The sequence below is a fragment of the Micromys minutus genome, assembly GCF_963924665.1.
Source record: "Micromys minutus genome assembly, chromosome: 10".
NCBI classification, from domain to species: Eukaryota; Metazoa; Chordata; class Mammalia; order Rodentia; family Muridae; genus Micromys; species Micromys minutus.
The window spans coordinates 31,049,408-31,064,919 of record NC_137979.1 but is presented as its reverse complement, the minus strand read 5'-3'; the positions used below and the strand labels follow the sequence as shown (position 1 = coordinate 31,064,919).

The window sequence follows — 15,512 nt, the reverse complement described above, 5'->3', positions numbered from 1 at the left end:
ATGAAATAGGTGCTGCCAATCTAATATACAAAGTTTTAAAAATTTTAGTTAACTCAACAGGTATTCAGGTGAAGAAGTGACATGTAATTTAGCTGCCAGCAGAAACTCATTTTTGGTATATATGAATGTTTTTCATTACAAACTGGATGGAACTTTCTGTACCTCGCAAGAGGAGGCACAGAATTAGTGCAGCAAATACCAGACTAAAAATGGCATTCTGCTTTAGAATGTCATATCTCAGAATAAATTTTACTTGTTCACTTTCCTCTGTAACAAGCCAAATATCTTCAATATAAATTCTTACAAAATTAGAATAACTTTTGTTGTCACACCTTCACAGAAATCATTAAAGACCGTTAGCATTTCCTCAGAATTTTTAAATCAAAGCAACCTATATTAGAGCAATTACTTTGTACAGATCACCTGATACTTAAAGTAACTAATCATAACCCTACCCAAGCCCCATATCCCCAAAAAATAAGATGTCAACAATAGCTGTAAGAGCTACTATGAGACACAACACAAAATCCCCAACAGTAGGGCTGGAGAGATGGCTCAGTAGGTTAAGAGCACTGACTGTTCTTCCAGAGGTCCTGAGTTCAATTCCCAGCAAATACATGGTGGCTCACAACCATCTGTTATGAACGGGATCCCTTTCCCTTTTCTAATGTGTCTGAAGACAGCTACTTAGGAACACAGCAACATCCAAAATTTGCAAGGATCATAATTACCAGTCAAACCATCTGGCTTTAGATAGGCAACAGAGGTTACCTATCTAGTATCAAGTAACATAATCTTCAAGGAGTATAATAAAAACTCCAGACACTGTACTAGAAACATAAAAGAAGTTAACTTATATCAAACCATTAACATAAGAACATGCATCTAAGCTTCTAGAAGCTTGCACCCGGATAGCTTCCAAGGTTCATAAACTATTCAACTGGCACCTGGAGTCTTAAAATTAATCAAAAGAAAATGAGTGGGGTCTGGCACTAGGGTCTAAACAATCTTAGCAAGAAAATGTCAAGTTTACATTGTCAACTTCTGTAACATGAAAACAGAAAGATGTACAACAGTGACATGGAAAGTCTTCATATCCTTTATGTAATGATTCATGTGTCTATTAGAGTTTCTGTCAACAGACACATTAACAGGAACTTTATATATATAGTTATATATATTAAGACATGCAGCTAAAGAAATCTATAGCTTAAAGAATTCAATCATGTATCAAAACTGTATTGGTATCTGAGTTTTATTATGTGGATATCTACTGTGGCATGCATCTGTACAAACCTTTCAGGCAGTGGTCCACAGCTGGGTTATGAATAAAAAGGCATAAATTTTTGTCTCATTTTATTACAATGAAGTTTAACAATACAGAAAAGTCACATGACCATAATAATGGGCCAGTTTTCTTAAACCCTGCAACAGGAGAACTCTCTAATTACATTAAATATTGTTACACATTCAAACTCCCAATGTACAAGTACTTGGAAACAGTTACAACCCTCACCAAGCTAGGTTGGGGACATGAAGTCCAACAGCATTGGAAATGCTGCGAAGGCATAACTTTACAAATAGCAATGTAATCTTACAGAACTTGCCTTTATTTAAGGTGGTATGTTCATGTAATTCCAGCGCCTTCACAATTTAACGAACCAAATTTACTATACTTCACTTCTAAAAACCTAGATGAAACATGAAAAAGAAGCCATACAGTATAAATTGCAACTTCAGGAAAAGTTCCTGTTTTATTATTCCAAATAATTTCTCCCATGTCAAATAAATGTCCAATAGTTCCTGGTATGTGGGAAGATTATGTTTGTTAAAGTCACAATGAAGGCTTATAGACGGAAGCTTGTCTATATAAACAGCACAAGTTGAGAAAAGGTTTAATCTCCAAACCTATTAGACTTGACGAAGTAAGATCAGTAACGGCCACCTTGCGACATTACAGGAGGTCTCATTCCCATTGGAGGTCGAGGAGGCCCACCTTGGTAAGGGGGCACCATTGGTGGTCCCTGTCCATACGGAGGCATAGCTCCAGGAAGATAACCAGGCATGCCTTGATGGTGACCACCATACTGACCTAAAAAACACCACACAATGTATATAAAGTTAGTTTTTGTATTGTTTTCAAACACCACACACACACACACACACACACACACACTCTCTCTCTCTCTCTCTCTCTCACGTAACCAAAAAAAGCAAGGAAGGAAAACAAAAGTACCATGAGGTGGCATTGGAGGTCTCATTCCTTGCTGCTGTGGTATGCCTGGCTGTGGTGGCATCATACCCCCAATTGGTCCAACTGGTGGGTTACCAATTGGAGTTTGTCCTGGTCGAGGAAGATTTCGCTGATATTTAGGTAACTGTGCCCTTCTTTCTTCCTGAGAATAGAAATGATGTACAATGTCTAATACAAGGTTGAAGGAAGACAAATACTGACAATCCTAGTAACTTTAAGTACATAATTACTCAATAATTACTTTTGTTCACACAAGCCCATTCCACTACTTAAAAATCTTCATGCCTTATGACCTTAACTATTTTTACATTAGAACACAGCTAGCTGAAATCACAAAATTTATAAATTAAGTATTAACTTTCTACCAAATGAAATTCATCTGTAGAGGCTTAAAAGAGTTTGTAGACTTTAACACTCAACTGTTTTGTCAATCCAAGCAAATTTATGTCTACACATTGTTTCTAAATGACTAAAAACCTGAGCTGGAGAGATGGCTCAGTGGTTAAGAGCAATTACTGTTCTTCCAGAGGTCCTGAGTTCAAATCTCAGCAACCACATGGTTGCTCATAGCCATCTGTAATGTGATCTGATATCCTCACATTCTTCTGGTGTGTCTGAAGACAGCTACAGGGTACTTATACATAATAAATAAATCTTAAAATAAATAAAAATAAATAAAAGGAATAAGAACCAAACTTACTGTCTTTTCTTTTTGAAATAATAGGTTAGGGATGAGGCCAAACTAATAATAGTCCTTTCTTTGCATAGTATTTATGGCTTCTTAAAAAAATGAATGAAAACCATTTGGGAAGATTTAAAAATCAGTGAAGATCATTTAACTATAAATAAAAACCTCTCCAATGGGCAGGTTGCTATGATTTTTGATCAAATAATTCTAGCAATGATCAATACTAATAAAACTCTATCAACAACTTACCAGTGATATATCCTCATCTGGATGGATCAACTTACTGGTTGCACTGGTGGTTGTAAGTGTAGCAGGCTTACTTGTTATTGAAGCTGCTGGTTTTGCTGCAGTACTGTTTGTTGTACTAGTGGTTGAAGCTGTAGACTGTGTATAAGCAGGGAATGTAGGCTTAGGGGGTTCTGTAGTTGTTGCTGCAGGAGTACTATTTAAGGGTTTAAAATCTGTCCCAACAGGTCCTTGGACAGCTGCCTGAGCCTGTAAAGTAACAAGCCTTTATTAATAAAGTCAATACCCAAAGTTGAAAATAACAGAAAACCATTTATATATGGTTTACATTCAATCCGTAAGAATATCAAAAAATACTGTGCTGAAATTACTATACTCAGATGGCTTATACCTACTCTCCAAAAAAACAATTACAATGCTTCGTATTCCCTTTTCATTTGCTATAGAATCATGAAATAGTATTTAATGCAACTGCTTTTATTCTCCTAAATTCTTCATTTTCAAGTAATTCATCTTTTAAGCAGCTCAAAAAATTGAAACTACAGGCTGGCATAATAAACCCCTTAGTAAGCATTGAAACTCTACAGTAAGAGTGACTTGTCAGTGTCACCAACTATGCAGGTGTTCTACAGAGAGCAGCACACTACGCTCCGATTAGTAATGCCTAGAACACAGTATAGACAGGAGGGTTAATGATGCAGGCTCTAAATAGAGGTAACAGTAACACACATTACTTTCGTAATATAAGTGTTTCTTAACTACATCAACTTTAGAAACAAATGCAGAGTGCTAAATTTTTCACATAAAGATGTGACACATTAACAGCACGAATCAAAAGTAGCTTAACCATGCATCAGGCTAACCATTGGCCATTATAGTTCATTACTGCTCACATGCTTTCTTTAACCCTTTAGAGCCACAGAAATTTATAGAGTACTTTGTTGGAGTCATTAATATGAATTCAAATTTGCAAATGCCATTTGAGTTTTAGTATTTCTTTTACTTCTAAAAAAAACTAAATATATCGGTAAGGTTTAGCTTTCATAAGGGGTCCAAAGGGTTAAGTTGTAAAGCCATTTTAACAATTTTAAACTGCAACTTCCTGCGTACTTGTGCTGTGCTAGGAAACAGAGCTTTAGAAGATGCAGACAGACTTTCTGAATTGGATGAAGCTGTACTTGAGCTTGTTACAGGTGTCCCCATCTGTAGCATAAAAGAAAGGAAACAATGAACCGTCTCCGAACAAGTGGGTGAAACATGCCATGTGGCACTTTTTAGTATAGATTGCATTTTTTAATAAATGGAGATCGTAATGCAATCAGATGTCATTTAACGAGGCAGAGTTAATACATTTTTCATTAAACAGAAAAAAGTACATGCCTCAAAAAAGTATCTCTACACCAATACAGTTAGACATAAGTTTCTTTTCTAAACTTAATGTTTGATATTGCAGTAGTTCAGAAATCTTAACATAAGATTGAAAATGACAGTTCTCTATGCAGATGCTCTACATGAGCCTACAGATTCTGATAAAAGTTTAACACATCCATAAATAAAATCTCCATTACCACAGAATGTAAATTTAGGCAGCTAAAATTTTGCCCCCAGAAACAGTGGGAAAGAGAAAAATCTAAGGGTTACACTTTTTAAAAAAAAATCTCGATCCTTTTAAATACATCTACTTAGTACTAAAAAAAAAAATGTGCAAACATTTTGGCTATCATGTATCTAGCCCACCTATCTACTAGAAATTGATGGAAGCAAATAGTTATATTAACAGTCATTAATTAATGCTCTTCCAACTCAAGTGCTGCACTGCAATTTACTGCAATTGTAAGTGAGAACAAACACCTTTCAAATGTCTTGCTGTAGTCTTTGGTTTTTACAGGGTTTCTATATAGCCCGACTTCCCAGAACTCACTGGCCTTTAATTCAAGAGATCCACCTGACTCTGTCTGCTCTTGAGAGCTGTGTTCAAAGGCATGTGTCACTATCACCCAGCCTGCTAAGGTCTCATTGGCCCCAACCTAGTTCTACTGCTTTCAACAACTCAGAGGACCTTGAAACATCATTTACATATGTACTCAGAAATTCAACTTTCACATCTACCTACAGTAAGAATAAAGAATGCACATCTTTGGAAAAATAATGATTCTTTTCTACCTGCTGTGAACAGAGGATATCAAGGTCTAACAAATGATAAGCTACATTTTAATGTATCACATATTAAGTTGTTTGATTTAAGAAACCAATTTGAAACAATTTCAAAGATATTTGTGAACAAGTTTTTACCTTAAACATACAATGCACTCCTTTTCAAGAATTTCACCTTACCTGTCCAGCACTAGGGAAAAGAGGCTTAGTAACTGGAGGCTGTGGAGCAGGTACTGCTGCTGTTGGTGCAGGTGGTCTATTAAGAATACCTGGTGCTGAAACAGCCTGTGCTTGAGTCATTGGAGGAATTCCAGGACGTGGAACAGGTGGGGGCATACCTGCAGCAAAATGATTCAGAAGAATTTAAAAAAACATTTAATTCAAACAAAAATAATTCCGTATAATTACATTTGTTCCTCACAGTAGTTCAAACTGTCACTTCATTTTAAAATCTTAGGTGTAAACCAGTATCACTAGATGCCACCTATAAACTTACTGGTGATCATTGTTTTGTCTAACTTTTTATTTTGAGGCAGGATCTCACCACATAGCCCTGGCTGGCCTAAAGCAACTATGTACAGGCTAGTCTGCAGCTCTAGATACCAGCCTATCTCTGCTAAAATTAAAGTGAGGTATTGAGACTGTATGACATCACACCAAGCCCATTCACCAAACTTCTTTCACAATGTAAGAGAATTAGAAACTTAGGAATAAAATGCTATCAGTACAAAAACAACTGTTTACACTTCATACCTGGTGGCATACCCGGCATCAGAGGTGGTATTCCAGGTCCAGGTGGCATCATTCCACCCATTGGCATCATTCTATTCAAAGCATTTTAAGGAAAAAAATAAAATAAAACAAAAATATATTAACTAGCAGTATAAACCACAAGAAAATACTTTTGGCAATTACAAATTGCCAAAAACACTAAATAAAAAACTTGAATATCTCAAGTACTAAAATCAAATCAACCAAGCCACAAGAATGTAACATATACTGTAGTAATTCTACCATAACAAGCATCCTACAAACTTCTGTTTACCATTAAAAGAGACTGGGGTTGGGGATGCACCCTGGAGGGAAACCAAGTGGCACAACAAGATCACTAAGATCCAACAGTATTCTATTCTTGAAAATACACACAGGAGGCCCCATCTAATTAATGTGTTAACTGGAAAGTTTTTGTTTCACTTGAAAAATGTGTACATCGAACATAACTAGAAACATTTCTATTTGAGTTGTCCATTGTGGAATAAAAATTTCAGTCTGGGAGGAACAAGGAAAAACCATCACCAATATTAGTAAATATAAGCTCAGATTGCAATTTTATTTCCTAACAACAAACCATGACTAAAAAACATAACCCATATTTAGTTTCCCCTTTAAAAAAAAAAAAAAAAAAAAAAAGGCTCACCTTCAAAGACCAGTCAGTGTCCAATTTACTTCAATACGTTAGATTACAAGTATATGAACTTAATTTGTGCTTTGATGGTTTTTTTTTTTTTTGGTGTTGGGAATATAACAGTGCCTGATGCATGTTATACATGCATTCTACCACTGAGGTATATTTATCAAAAGTTAGCTACTATATATAAATCCTAATTAGATAAAAAAAATTACCTTCTATAATAAAGCATAATGGCAGAGTATAGATATTCTATAAATCTATATAGAAGAGATATTTATTTCTAATCTATAGATATTAAAAATAGATTGTAGGTGTTACCTCTCATTATTGGGCTTTACTACCTAATGACAGCTCAAGAAAGTATTTGCCCACCTAGAAAAAAATTTTCCCATTTGTGATGGACTATATGTAGCCCAGGCTGGCCTAGAACTGTATGTAAATTAGTCTGCCTCTGCCTCCCAAGTTCTGAGATTAAAATCAGGGCTACCATGCCTGGGAGGAAAATAATTTTAATGTGTCTATTTGCTCAAAACTGTTTTAATTTTCTACTTTATAAAAAGATGTGTCAATGAGCTAACAACATCTAAAGTTTTCATGGGGAAAATTAGAAAATTTTTAAAGTCAACTGAATAAATATCATTAAACACACACACAAATGACATTATGATTATTATTATACCTCCTGAATTACATTATGAATGAGATGCTTACATGTTTTCACCGCAAAATGACTGGGTGTATTTTCTCTGATGATGCAATCTGTGAAAATGTATGACAAAATCAAAATCTAACTGTGATTTTCAGAATACAGCGGGAAAGTGTACTGTACACCTTTCATATCCAACTAAGTAAAAGTGATGGGCAACACGCACCTCAACTTCATTTTAGTTTCTGATGCTTTGGTAAATCATTTACAATTTCCTTTCCGTAACTAAGACACTCAAATCTATAGTCAATACTTTAATTACAGCAAATGCAACTGAAACAAATGGTTTCCTACAGTCATCCTACTACCCAAAAATCTATTTTCCTTAAAGGAAAATGTCTCATACTTACTGACCCCTTATTAGAAATAAAAGTTTAAGATTTATAGAGCCCATATCTTTGAGAAGCAAAAAATTAAGTATTTAAATCATTAAATCATTTTAACCAAGTTAAAAAGGCCCAAGCCCACAACCCAACTGAAAGTTTGCTTACCCAGGTGGCATTCCTGGCATAACTGGAGGCATGCCTGGCATCAGTGGAGGAACACCCGGCATCAATGGAGGTATGCCTACAAATTGTTTCAGCAACAAGGTTAGCACTGGAAATTAAACAAGAGGAAGTAACACTTGCATCATATCAATGAAATCCTCGGGATATGTTTTTAACAAATCTCATGCTACCTGGAGGCATTCCTGGTGCCCCTGGAACTGGAGGCAGTCCTGGCTGAGCCATTGGTGGGATATAACCTTGCTGAGGCTGAACAGGCTGTGGCTGAAAGGAAGTTGAGGCTGCAGATTCATCGTCATCATATTCATCAGAATCATCTTGTTGTTTCTTTTTTTGACTCTCTGTCAAGAAAAGGTTTTAATTCATTTTCACCCATCAAAGAGGAAAATAACCTAAGTAATTTTGCCTAGGACTATAATCCCAGCATGCTGGAGACAGAGGCAGGTGGATCTCTGTGAATTACTCCAACAACCTCTTCTGACTCTCTTAGGCACTGGTTCCCACATAAAGTAACTTTTAAAAGTCAAAATAAAAATGTGTAAGAGGGGCTGGAGAGATGGCTCAGTAGTTAAAAGCACTGACTGCTCTTCCAGAGGTCCTGAGTTCAATTCTCAGCATCCACATGGTGGCTCGCAACCATCTGTAATGGGGTCTGATGCCCTCCTCTGGTGTGTCTGAAGACAGCTACAGTGTACTCATACATAAAATACATAATTCTTTAAAAAATGTGCAAGAGATTAGGTTACACTTTCTGCTATCTGCACAGTACATAGCTTGATATCCCAAAACAAATGACACTAATTAATAAGCACTGAACATGAAGGAAGACAGAACTCAGCGATTAGAATTGGCAGGGCTGAAGAGATTGATGATTTAGTTTCAATTCCCAGAACACACAAAGTAGCTCACAGCCAGATGTAATCCCAGTTTCTGGGAATCAGACACCATCTTTTGGCCTTTGTAAAACCCAGACATAGGTGCAAGACAAAGCACCCAAAAAGATTAAGTAAAACTTTAGAAATATTAAAAATTGGGAGCGGAGTGCAGTGATACACAGCTTTTATCACATCCAGTCAAACCAATAAGAGGGCTGGCTCACTCAGCAGGTATAAACGTGCAAGCCAGCAACCCATGTTTATTCAAGCCTCAAAATAGCAATACTCTCAAAGTGAACATGTATTTTTCATGTTCTTACCTTGTGTTTTCTGTTCAAGAAGTCGCCGTCTTTCATCCATGTCTTTTTCTGGAATACCTTCCATGCCATATATTTCCAACTCTATGTCTGTTCTCCCAGGTATTGCGTTTGGTACTGCATCTATGGTTTCTTTATGCACCTTAAAAAAAAAAATGGGGGGAAGGGGGGGTTTAAACTAGAAATTACTCAGCAGACTACTTATGAGGCAGAAGCAGGTAAATCTGAGTCTGAGGCCAGCCCGGTCTGAAGAGTAAATTCCAGGATAGTGAGGGCTACAGAGAAATCCTGTCTCAAAAGAGTGGAAACTAGGCCAAAGCTGTTACTTAGTAGTGGCAGAACAAGTGAAAAGAAACCAAGAATTATGAAGGCCCAGGGTCAGACTGTCAGCAGAGTGCTACAGGTACATACAAAGTGTACTATATTTACCCTTTAAATTCCTTTCATTTAGAATAACATACTTATTACTGCCATTTCTTTAATTCAATATAGGAAAATCCTACAAAGGTCTTTTATTTTGCTATTCCTTGAAAATTGTTCACTTTTCAGATCTCATCTGACAGCTTTAGTCTTACTAAGTTGTCTTGTTTTCATTTTCTCTATCACTTATGATAAGACAGACCACTTTGTTAAACAAAGACAAAATCCAAACTCCTAGTCCTTCCAGAAACCCCAAGTGAACATGCACACACAATTGACAATAAATTAATGAGTCTGGAGATGGATGGTTCAGGTTAAGAACATATACTACTGCTCTTTTAGAGGAATGGGCTTTGGCTTGCAGCACCCACATCTGATAGCTCACTACTATCTGTAACTCGGGGTCTAGGGGATGACACCCCCTTTGGCCTCTAAGGCCAACTGTGTACTGATGACCACATAACAGCCATACAATTAAGTTAACATATAATGATGCATCTAAATGGTTACTACAATAATGCAAAGGAGAAAAGGGTAGTAATAAAGATCAAATCCAGGGCCTCAAAGATGGCAGGCAAAAGACCTACCATTAAACTGTAACTCCACCCTTTATGTAAACTATGACACCAGGATGCAGAAATACAAATGCTTAAGTTTTCATTATTTTATTATAAAAAACTTGAGAGAAGCTGGAGAACTCAGAAATTAGCAGCACTCCTGATCTTCCAGATGACTCAAGTTCAATTCCTGCCACCCAAATAAGAGCTCACAGCTGCCTGAAAATCCAGCTCCACAGAACACTTCCCAGCCTCTCCCACACTATGTGTACAAATCCACAAAAGGGGGGTGGAGGGAAAACAAGCAATTTGAACATCAAACAACAGAATAATGCTTAAGTAGGGTGTGTTCTAGTATACTCATGACACAAAAAACTGAATAAATTTATGAGGCAGAAGAAAGAGTGTCTTTGTGAATTTGAGGGTAGCCAGATCTACATAAGTTCTAGGCCAGTCATCTAAGGATAAATACTAAGACCCTGTATCAAAGAAATTACGTCAAGTCCATTTATCTTCTAACAGGCCACATAACAAACATGGATTCTAGGTAGGTACACCTGTGACAGAGCTTGTGCTTAGCAAGTGGGTTCTATCCCTACCACTCCTTACCCCACCCCCAAAAGACAGAACACACAACACCTGAGTTTTTAAGTAGATTTGGCTATTTACCTAATATATAAATTACAAACATAAATTCCAAAGACAAATTCAATATTCTTCATATGATTACAAATCACAATGGTACATGTTAACAACAGAGGAGAAATTCTTACCTGCATGCAATGAATAGCTAAGCCAGGTCCTGTGTACAATTTCTTATGACATATATGGCATTTAAAATGCTTTGCTTTTTGGTGCTGTATAAGGATCTTCTCATCATCAAAATCTCTGTTACAATACCTTATCAACATTAAGGTTAAAAAACTGAAAAAAATAAATAACCCCACTGCCAACAAAAGCAAACAAAAAGTTGGGCAGATACTACCTAATAAGAAAGAAACTAATGCAAGTGGATGCTTGAGCCCAGGAAAGTAGAGCAACCTAAGGATATTCCATCTCAAGGCCTTTAAAATCACCACTTAATAGACAGAGGTAGACAAACAAACCCCTCTGAGTTTGAGGCCAGCCAGGGCCCCAATTTTGAGTCTCCAGACTAGCGAAGAGCTACATAGTGAGATTCTGCATCAATATAAATACAACAAATGCCTTTCATGTAACAGGAGAACAGGGGCAACTTTAAAATGACTTCGAGGTTAAGAGCATTTGCTGCTCTTTCAGACTACCCAGATTCTACTCCCAGCAGTTACAAGGCAGTTTACAACTGGAATGACAGTTCCAGGAAGTCTAATGTTCTTCTGTCCTCCAAAAGCACTAGGTGTACAGAAATACATGTATAGCCAAAACACGCCACACAATTTTAATAAAAAACAAGGGAACTTATATATTAAGTTGTATATAATTCAGTTTAGTGTTTATGTTTGGAAATTACATAAATCATATACCTCCAGGTCTGAGAACATAGCTCCATTAAGGTACTTGTCTAGTAGGCAAGGGGCCTGGTCAAGCCCCAGCACTTTGGATGCTGGTTGTAGGGCACAACTATATAGCCCCCAGCACAACTGGAGGCAGGAGAAACAAAGTGTTTTTCAGTACTATGGTGGTTAATGCCTTTAATCCCAGCACTCAGCAGGCAAAGACAGGCAGATTTCTATGAATTTGAGGCCAGCTTGATCTACAGAGTAAGTTCCAGGGTAGCCAGGCTACATGGATGAATCTTGTCTTGGAAAAACCAAGAGTTTAAGTTTTGTGATCCAGCATAACATGAAAGCCTGCCACCAAGAACAGACACATGACCTTTAAATCATTCTTTCAGCATTTACAAATGTACAATATTAGCTGGAAGGTGGTGGTGCCTTTAAACCCAGCATCTGGGGGCCAAATATATGCAGAACTCAAATTCAGACCAGGCATCTACAGAGCAAGTTCCAGGAGAGCCTGAACCACAAAGAAAAAAACTGTCTTGAAAAACAAAAACAAAGGAGGTCCGTTACCGAGAAAAGGTTAACCAAAACTGAACAAGCCAGGACCAGTGGCACACTGCAGGGAATCTGTGGCAGGAATGGATATATTTTAACTAGACAAACCTGGTATGCAGACTGAGATCTTAATCTCAAATAAAAATCTTTTAGCCTGGCATACCCCATGTCTTTGATTTTAAATGCAAAAGCAGGTAGATATTTATTCTGTGAGTGCCAGATCAGACAGTGACACTAACTCGAAATTTTTCTTTTCAAAAGAAAAAGCAACTTCAAATTGGGCTGTAATGACCCACGCCTTCAATCCCCATCTCTAAGTTGGAGGCCAGCCTGGTGAACAGAGTTCCAGGCAACTAGAACCCCAACCCCAAATAAAAAGATTAAAAAATTTAAAAAACCAATTTCACTACAATTCATGAAATATACAATAGAGTTGAAACTGGGAATCCATAGTCTATTATCCAACTCACGACAAGGGCACATTCAACTAACAATCCGTAAAATTCCTTCCAGTTTCATATTAACCTATACATTCGGGAAATTAAATTCGCATGTTTAATCCACAATACTAGTTCTGACCTCACAAGATTTTTTTTCTATGAGCGAATCAAATAATTCTTAATGGATTTTTAGCTATTTGACTATTTTAATAACAAATCTTTGAGACAAATCGTTTTCATGTAATAAGATAAAAATCAAAATTTATCATAAAATACGTTATCCAAGAAAACACGAGAAAATTGCTTTCCTTCCCAACAGTTATCCCGTCCTACAAAATTGGGTAACAGATAATAGTAACTCCACCCAGTTAAGCAAACGCTTCCCCAAGATTAAGGCGCCAGAAAGAGACACGGAAGCCAATCCTCCTCCTTGGGGGAGGGGACAGGGATAATTACAGTTCAATTATCCAAGAAGTCAATTAGACATTTACCCCAAACTCAAGTCCCTTTGTGGAATCTTCAGCGAAACAACGGAGACAAGAGTGCTTAGGGGCGGCTGCACTTGGGGGAGGGCTCCAGGCCCAACGCTTGCACTAAACAAGGTCCTGAGTCACCGAGTCCAGCGTCACCAAACCCCAGAGCCCTACCGCACTAAGAACCCGATTTTACCATCCCAAATCCTAACCCAGCCACCACAGCACGCGGGGTCCGGCCGTGCTCTGCAAACAGGCCTAACCCAAACCTATCAGACTAGTGTTCTCAAGAAGCGACACCCACGCTCGGCCTCCACGTCAAACCCACAAAGGATACCAGCACCACGGCTTCAGCTGCTTCTTCTTCTTGCGACCCATAACTGCGACCTACAGGCCAGGCAGAATGGAGACGAAAAAAAGCTGGGGGAGAAAAAAAAAAAAAAAAAAAACAGAAAAGAATCTCACAGTTCTCGGAACCAACCGCCACCACCGCGTCCCGCAGGAAACAGACACAAAATGGCCGACACCCTCGTTCTATCTCCACCTCCCATCAGCCACCGCGGCGAGAGCTAGAGCGCGTCACGTGACGCGGACTTCAGCCCTGAGTGGGTGAACAGGCGCTGCCGCCATCTTATGGGGTTAAATGGTAGTGGAGCTCTCGGGCTGAATAGCCTGATTCTTTAGAGCTTGGGTCGGATAATAGGTCGGCTCTTTCGTACACAAATTAAAGGGAGGAAAAGATTACGAGGATAGCTTGCAAATAAATAAAAGTAACTGGGACAAGGTCAAATTGAGGTTTGTTTGTTTTTTTGTTTTCTTGCTGTTTGTTTTGCTTTTGTTTTTGAGATAGGGTCTCTACTTAGCCCTGCTGCAGACCATGCTGGCCCCAAACCCCAGCGAGTGTTGGGATTAAAGGCACACTCCCGGATTGTAACCTGGCCAATTTTTATATCTTGTTTCAGTTGCTTTTCGATAGTGGGGCGTATATGGTTCAGGAAGAGTCATTTTAGTGACAGTCAAGGAAGCAGTAGGGGGCAGTTCAGAAATAGTGATAAGGGAAATGGGGAGTGCTTGGCAATCCTAAAGGGGCTTTGGGCTTTGTGTCTGTTGTTCCAGCACTCAGAAGGCAAAGACAAAAAATTCTATGAGTCCAAGACTTGGAAGCTACCCTGGAAAACAAAGCCTGACCTTGCCTTAAAAAAAATGCAATAAACCAAAGTATGGTACATGCCTTAAATCCCAGCACTCACAAGGCTTAGGAAGGCAGATCTGAGTTCATAGCCAGTTCTTGGTCTACATAGAGATCTAGTTTCAGTACGTTCAGGGTTATGTATAGAAACCTTGTGTCGAAGTTTTAATTAATTACTAGTAAGATGCAGTGTTTGAGGCTTTGAACCTGAAAGTAACAAGATGGAAAAGTATTGGTGGCAAAAGATAATTCTGGAAAATAAGGCAAAAGTGAGCAGTGCAGATAGCTAGGAAGAGTGTAAAAGAATTGAATGTTGTGTATGCTGGAGTCTCTTGAAACCACAGAAAAGTTCTAAAACAAAAAATTCGGATGGTGTAGTCCTGGCAATCCCGGAATTCCAAGAGGCTCAGGCTAAGAGTTAAGGTCTAGCCTGAGTTACATAGTGGAAGAGAGACCTGCCTGGGATGCCTGAAATTGTTCCTTAAAAAAGAAAGATTTGAATTTGGCTTGGTGGCTCACACCTGTAATCCCAAAACTTGGTAGGTTAAGGCGGAAATGTTGCCCTGGGGCTGGAATGTTACCAGGGGCTGGAAGGTTTTCACCGGGCTGGAAAGTTGCCCTGGACTGGCCTGAGATTCAAATGTAAATTCCAAGCAACTTTGGGCTATGGATGTGATAATAAAATCCTATTACAAGCAAAAAAAAAAAAAAAAAAAAAGTGAATTATAGTCCAGCACTTCTGTTTATGCTCTTTTTTTTTTTTTTTATCTTTTCTTTTGCTTTTCAAGACAGAGTTGCACTGTGTAGCCCAGGCTTTCCTGAGGTTCACTCTAGATCAGGTTAGCCTTGAACTCAGAGATCCACCTACCTCTGTCTTCCAAGCACTGAAAGTAAAAACTCCATCAGGCTTTTGTGTTTATATACTAACAGTGCATTTCCCTAATTTTACATAATTATACAAACCACAAAATGTAGTCGGACTGCCCTTAAAAGTTTGACACACATTAATTACTAGTATCGTGACATATGTATTAGTTTCCTGTTTTGGTTTGGTTTTTTGAAACAAGATCCCAGGTGGCCAAGGCTAGCCTCAAGTGCATTATGCAGAAGATGACCTTAATTCCTAATCCTTTTACCTCCACCTTTTGAGACATTGTGGGATTACTTGTATGTTCTATCCCAACTCCTGTACTGTTGAGGGTTGGGGGGGGCGTATATCAGTTTATTGGATCATCAGTTT

General features: G+C 38.1%; 1 protein-coding gene across 4 annotated transcripts; it reads right to left on the bottom strand.

The window, feature by feature from the left end:
* Positions 1–1,246: 1,246 nt before the first annotated feature.
* Positions 1,247–13,577, bottom strand: ZNF207 (zinc finger protein 207). 4 transcript variants are annotated; one of them, XM_080922225.1, is made up of 12 exons: positions 13,421–13,577; positions 10,908–11,034; positions 9,161–9,299; positions 8,139–8,306; positions 7,951–8,026; positions 7,465–7,512; positions 6,096–6,166; positions 5,523–5,680; positions 4,299–4,391; positions 3,192–3,437; positions 2,237–2,396; positions 1,247–2,092 (listed from the first exon to the last, which is right to left on the bottom strand). In XM_080922225.1, the coding sequence occupies exons 1-12, from the start codon at positions 13,459–13,461 to the stop codon at positions 1,932–1,934; spliced, it is 1,488 nt and encodes a 495-aa protein (XP_080778351.1). In that variant the 5' UTR covers positions 13,462–13,577; the 3' UTR covers positions 1,247–1,931. The 4 variants fall into 4 exon arrangements, with proteins under 4 accessions (XP_080778351.1, XP_080778353.1, XP_080778352.1 ...); XM_080922227.1 differs by lacking the exon at positions 4,299–4,391; XM_080922226.1 differs by lacking the exon at positions 7,465–7,512.
* Between the last annotated feature and the right edge of the window lie 1,935 nt (positions 13,578–15,512).

What these genes read in the sequence shown, in the direction of transcription:
- ZNF207 (XM_080922225.1), bottom strand. Translation starts at nt 13,461, where the DNA reads ATGGGTCGCAAGAAGAAGAAGCAGCTGAAGCCGTGGTGCTG. An exon ending in ATGCCAGGAATGCCACCTGG is followed by an intron (nt 7,513 to 7,950) that starts GTAAGCAAACTT and finishes ACATTTTCACAG; the next exon opens with ATTGCATCATCAGAGAAAAT. An exon ending in CAGATGAGGATATATCACTG is followed by an intron (nt 2,397 to 3,191) that starts GTAAGTTGTTGA and finishes TTCTATTCTCAG; the next exon opens with GAAGAAAGAAGGGCACAGTT.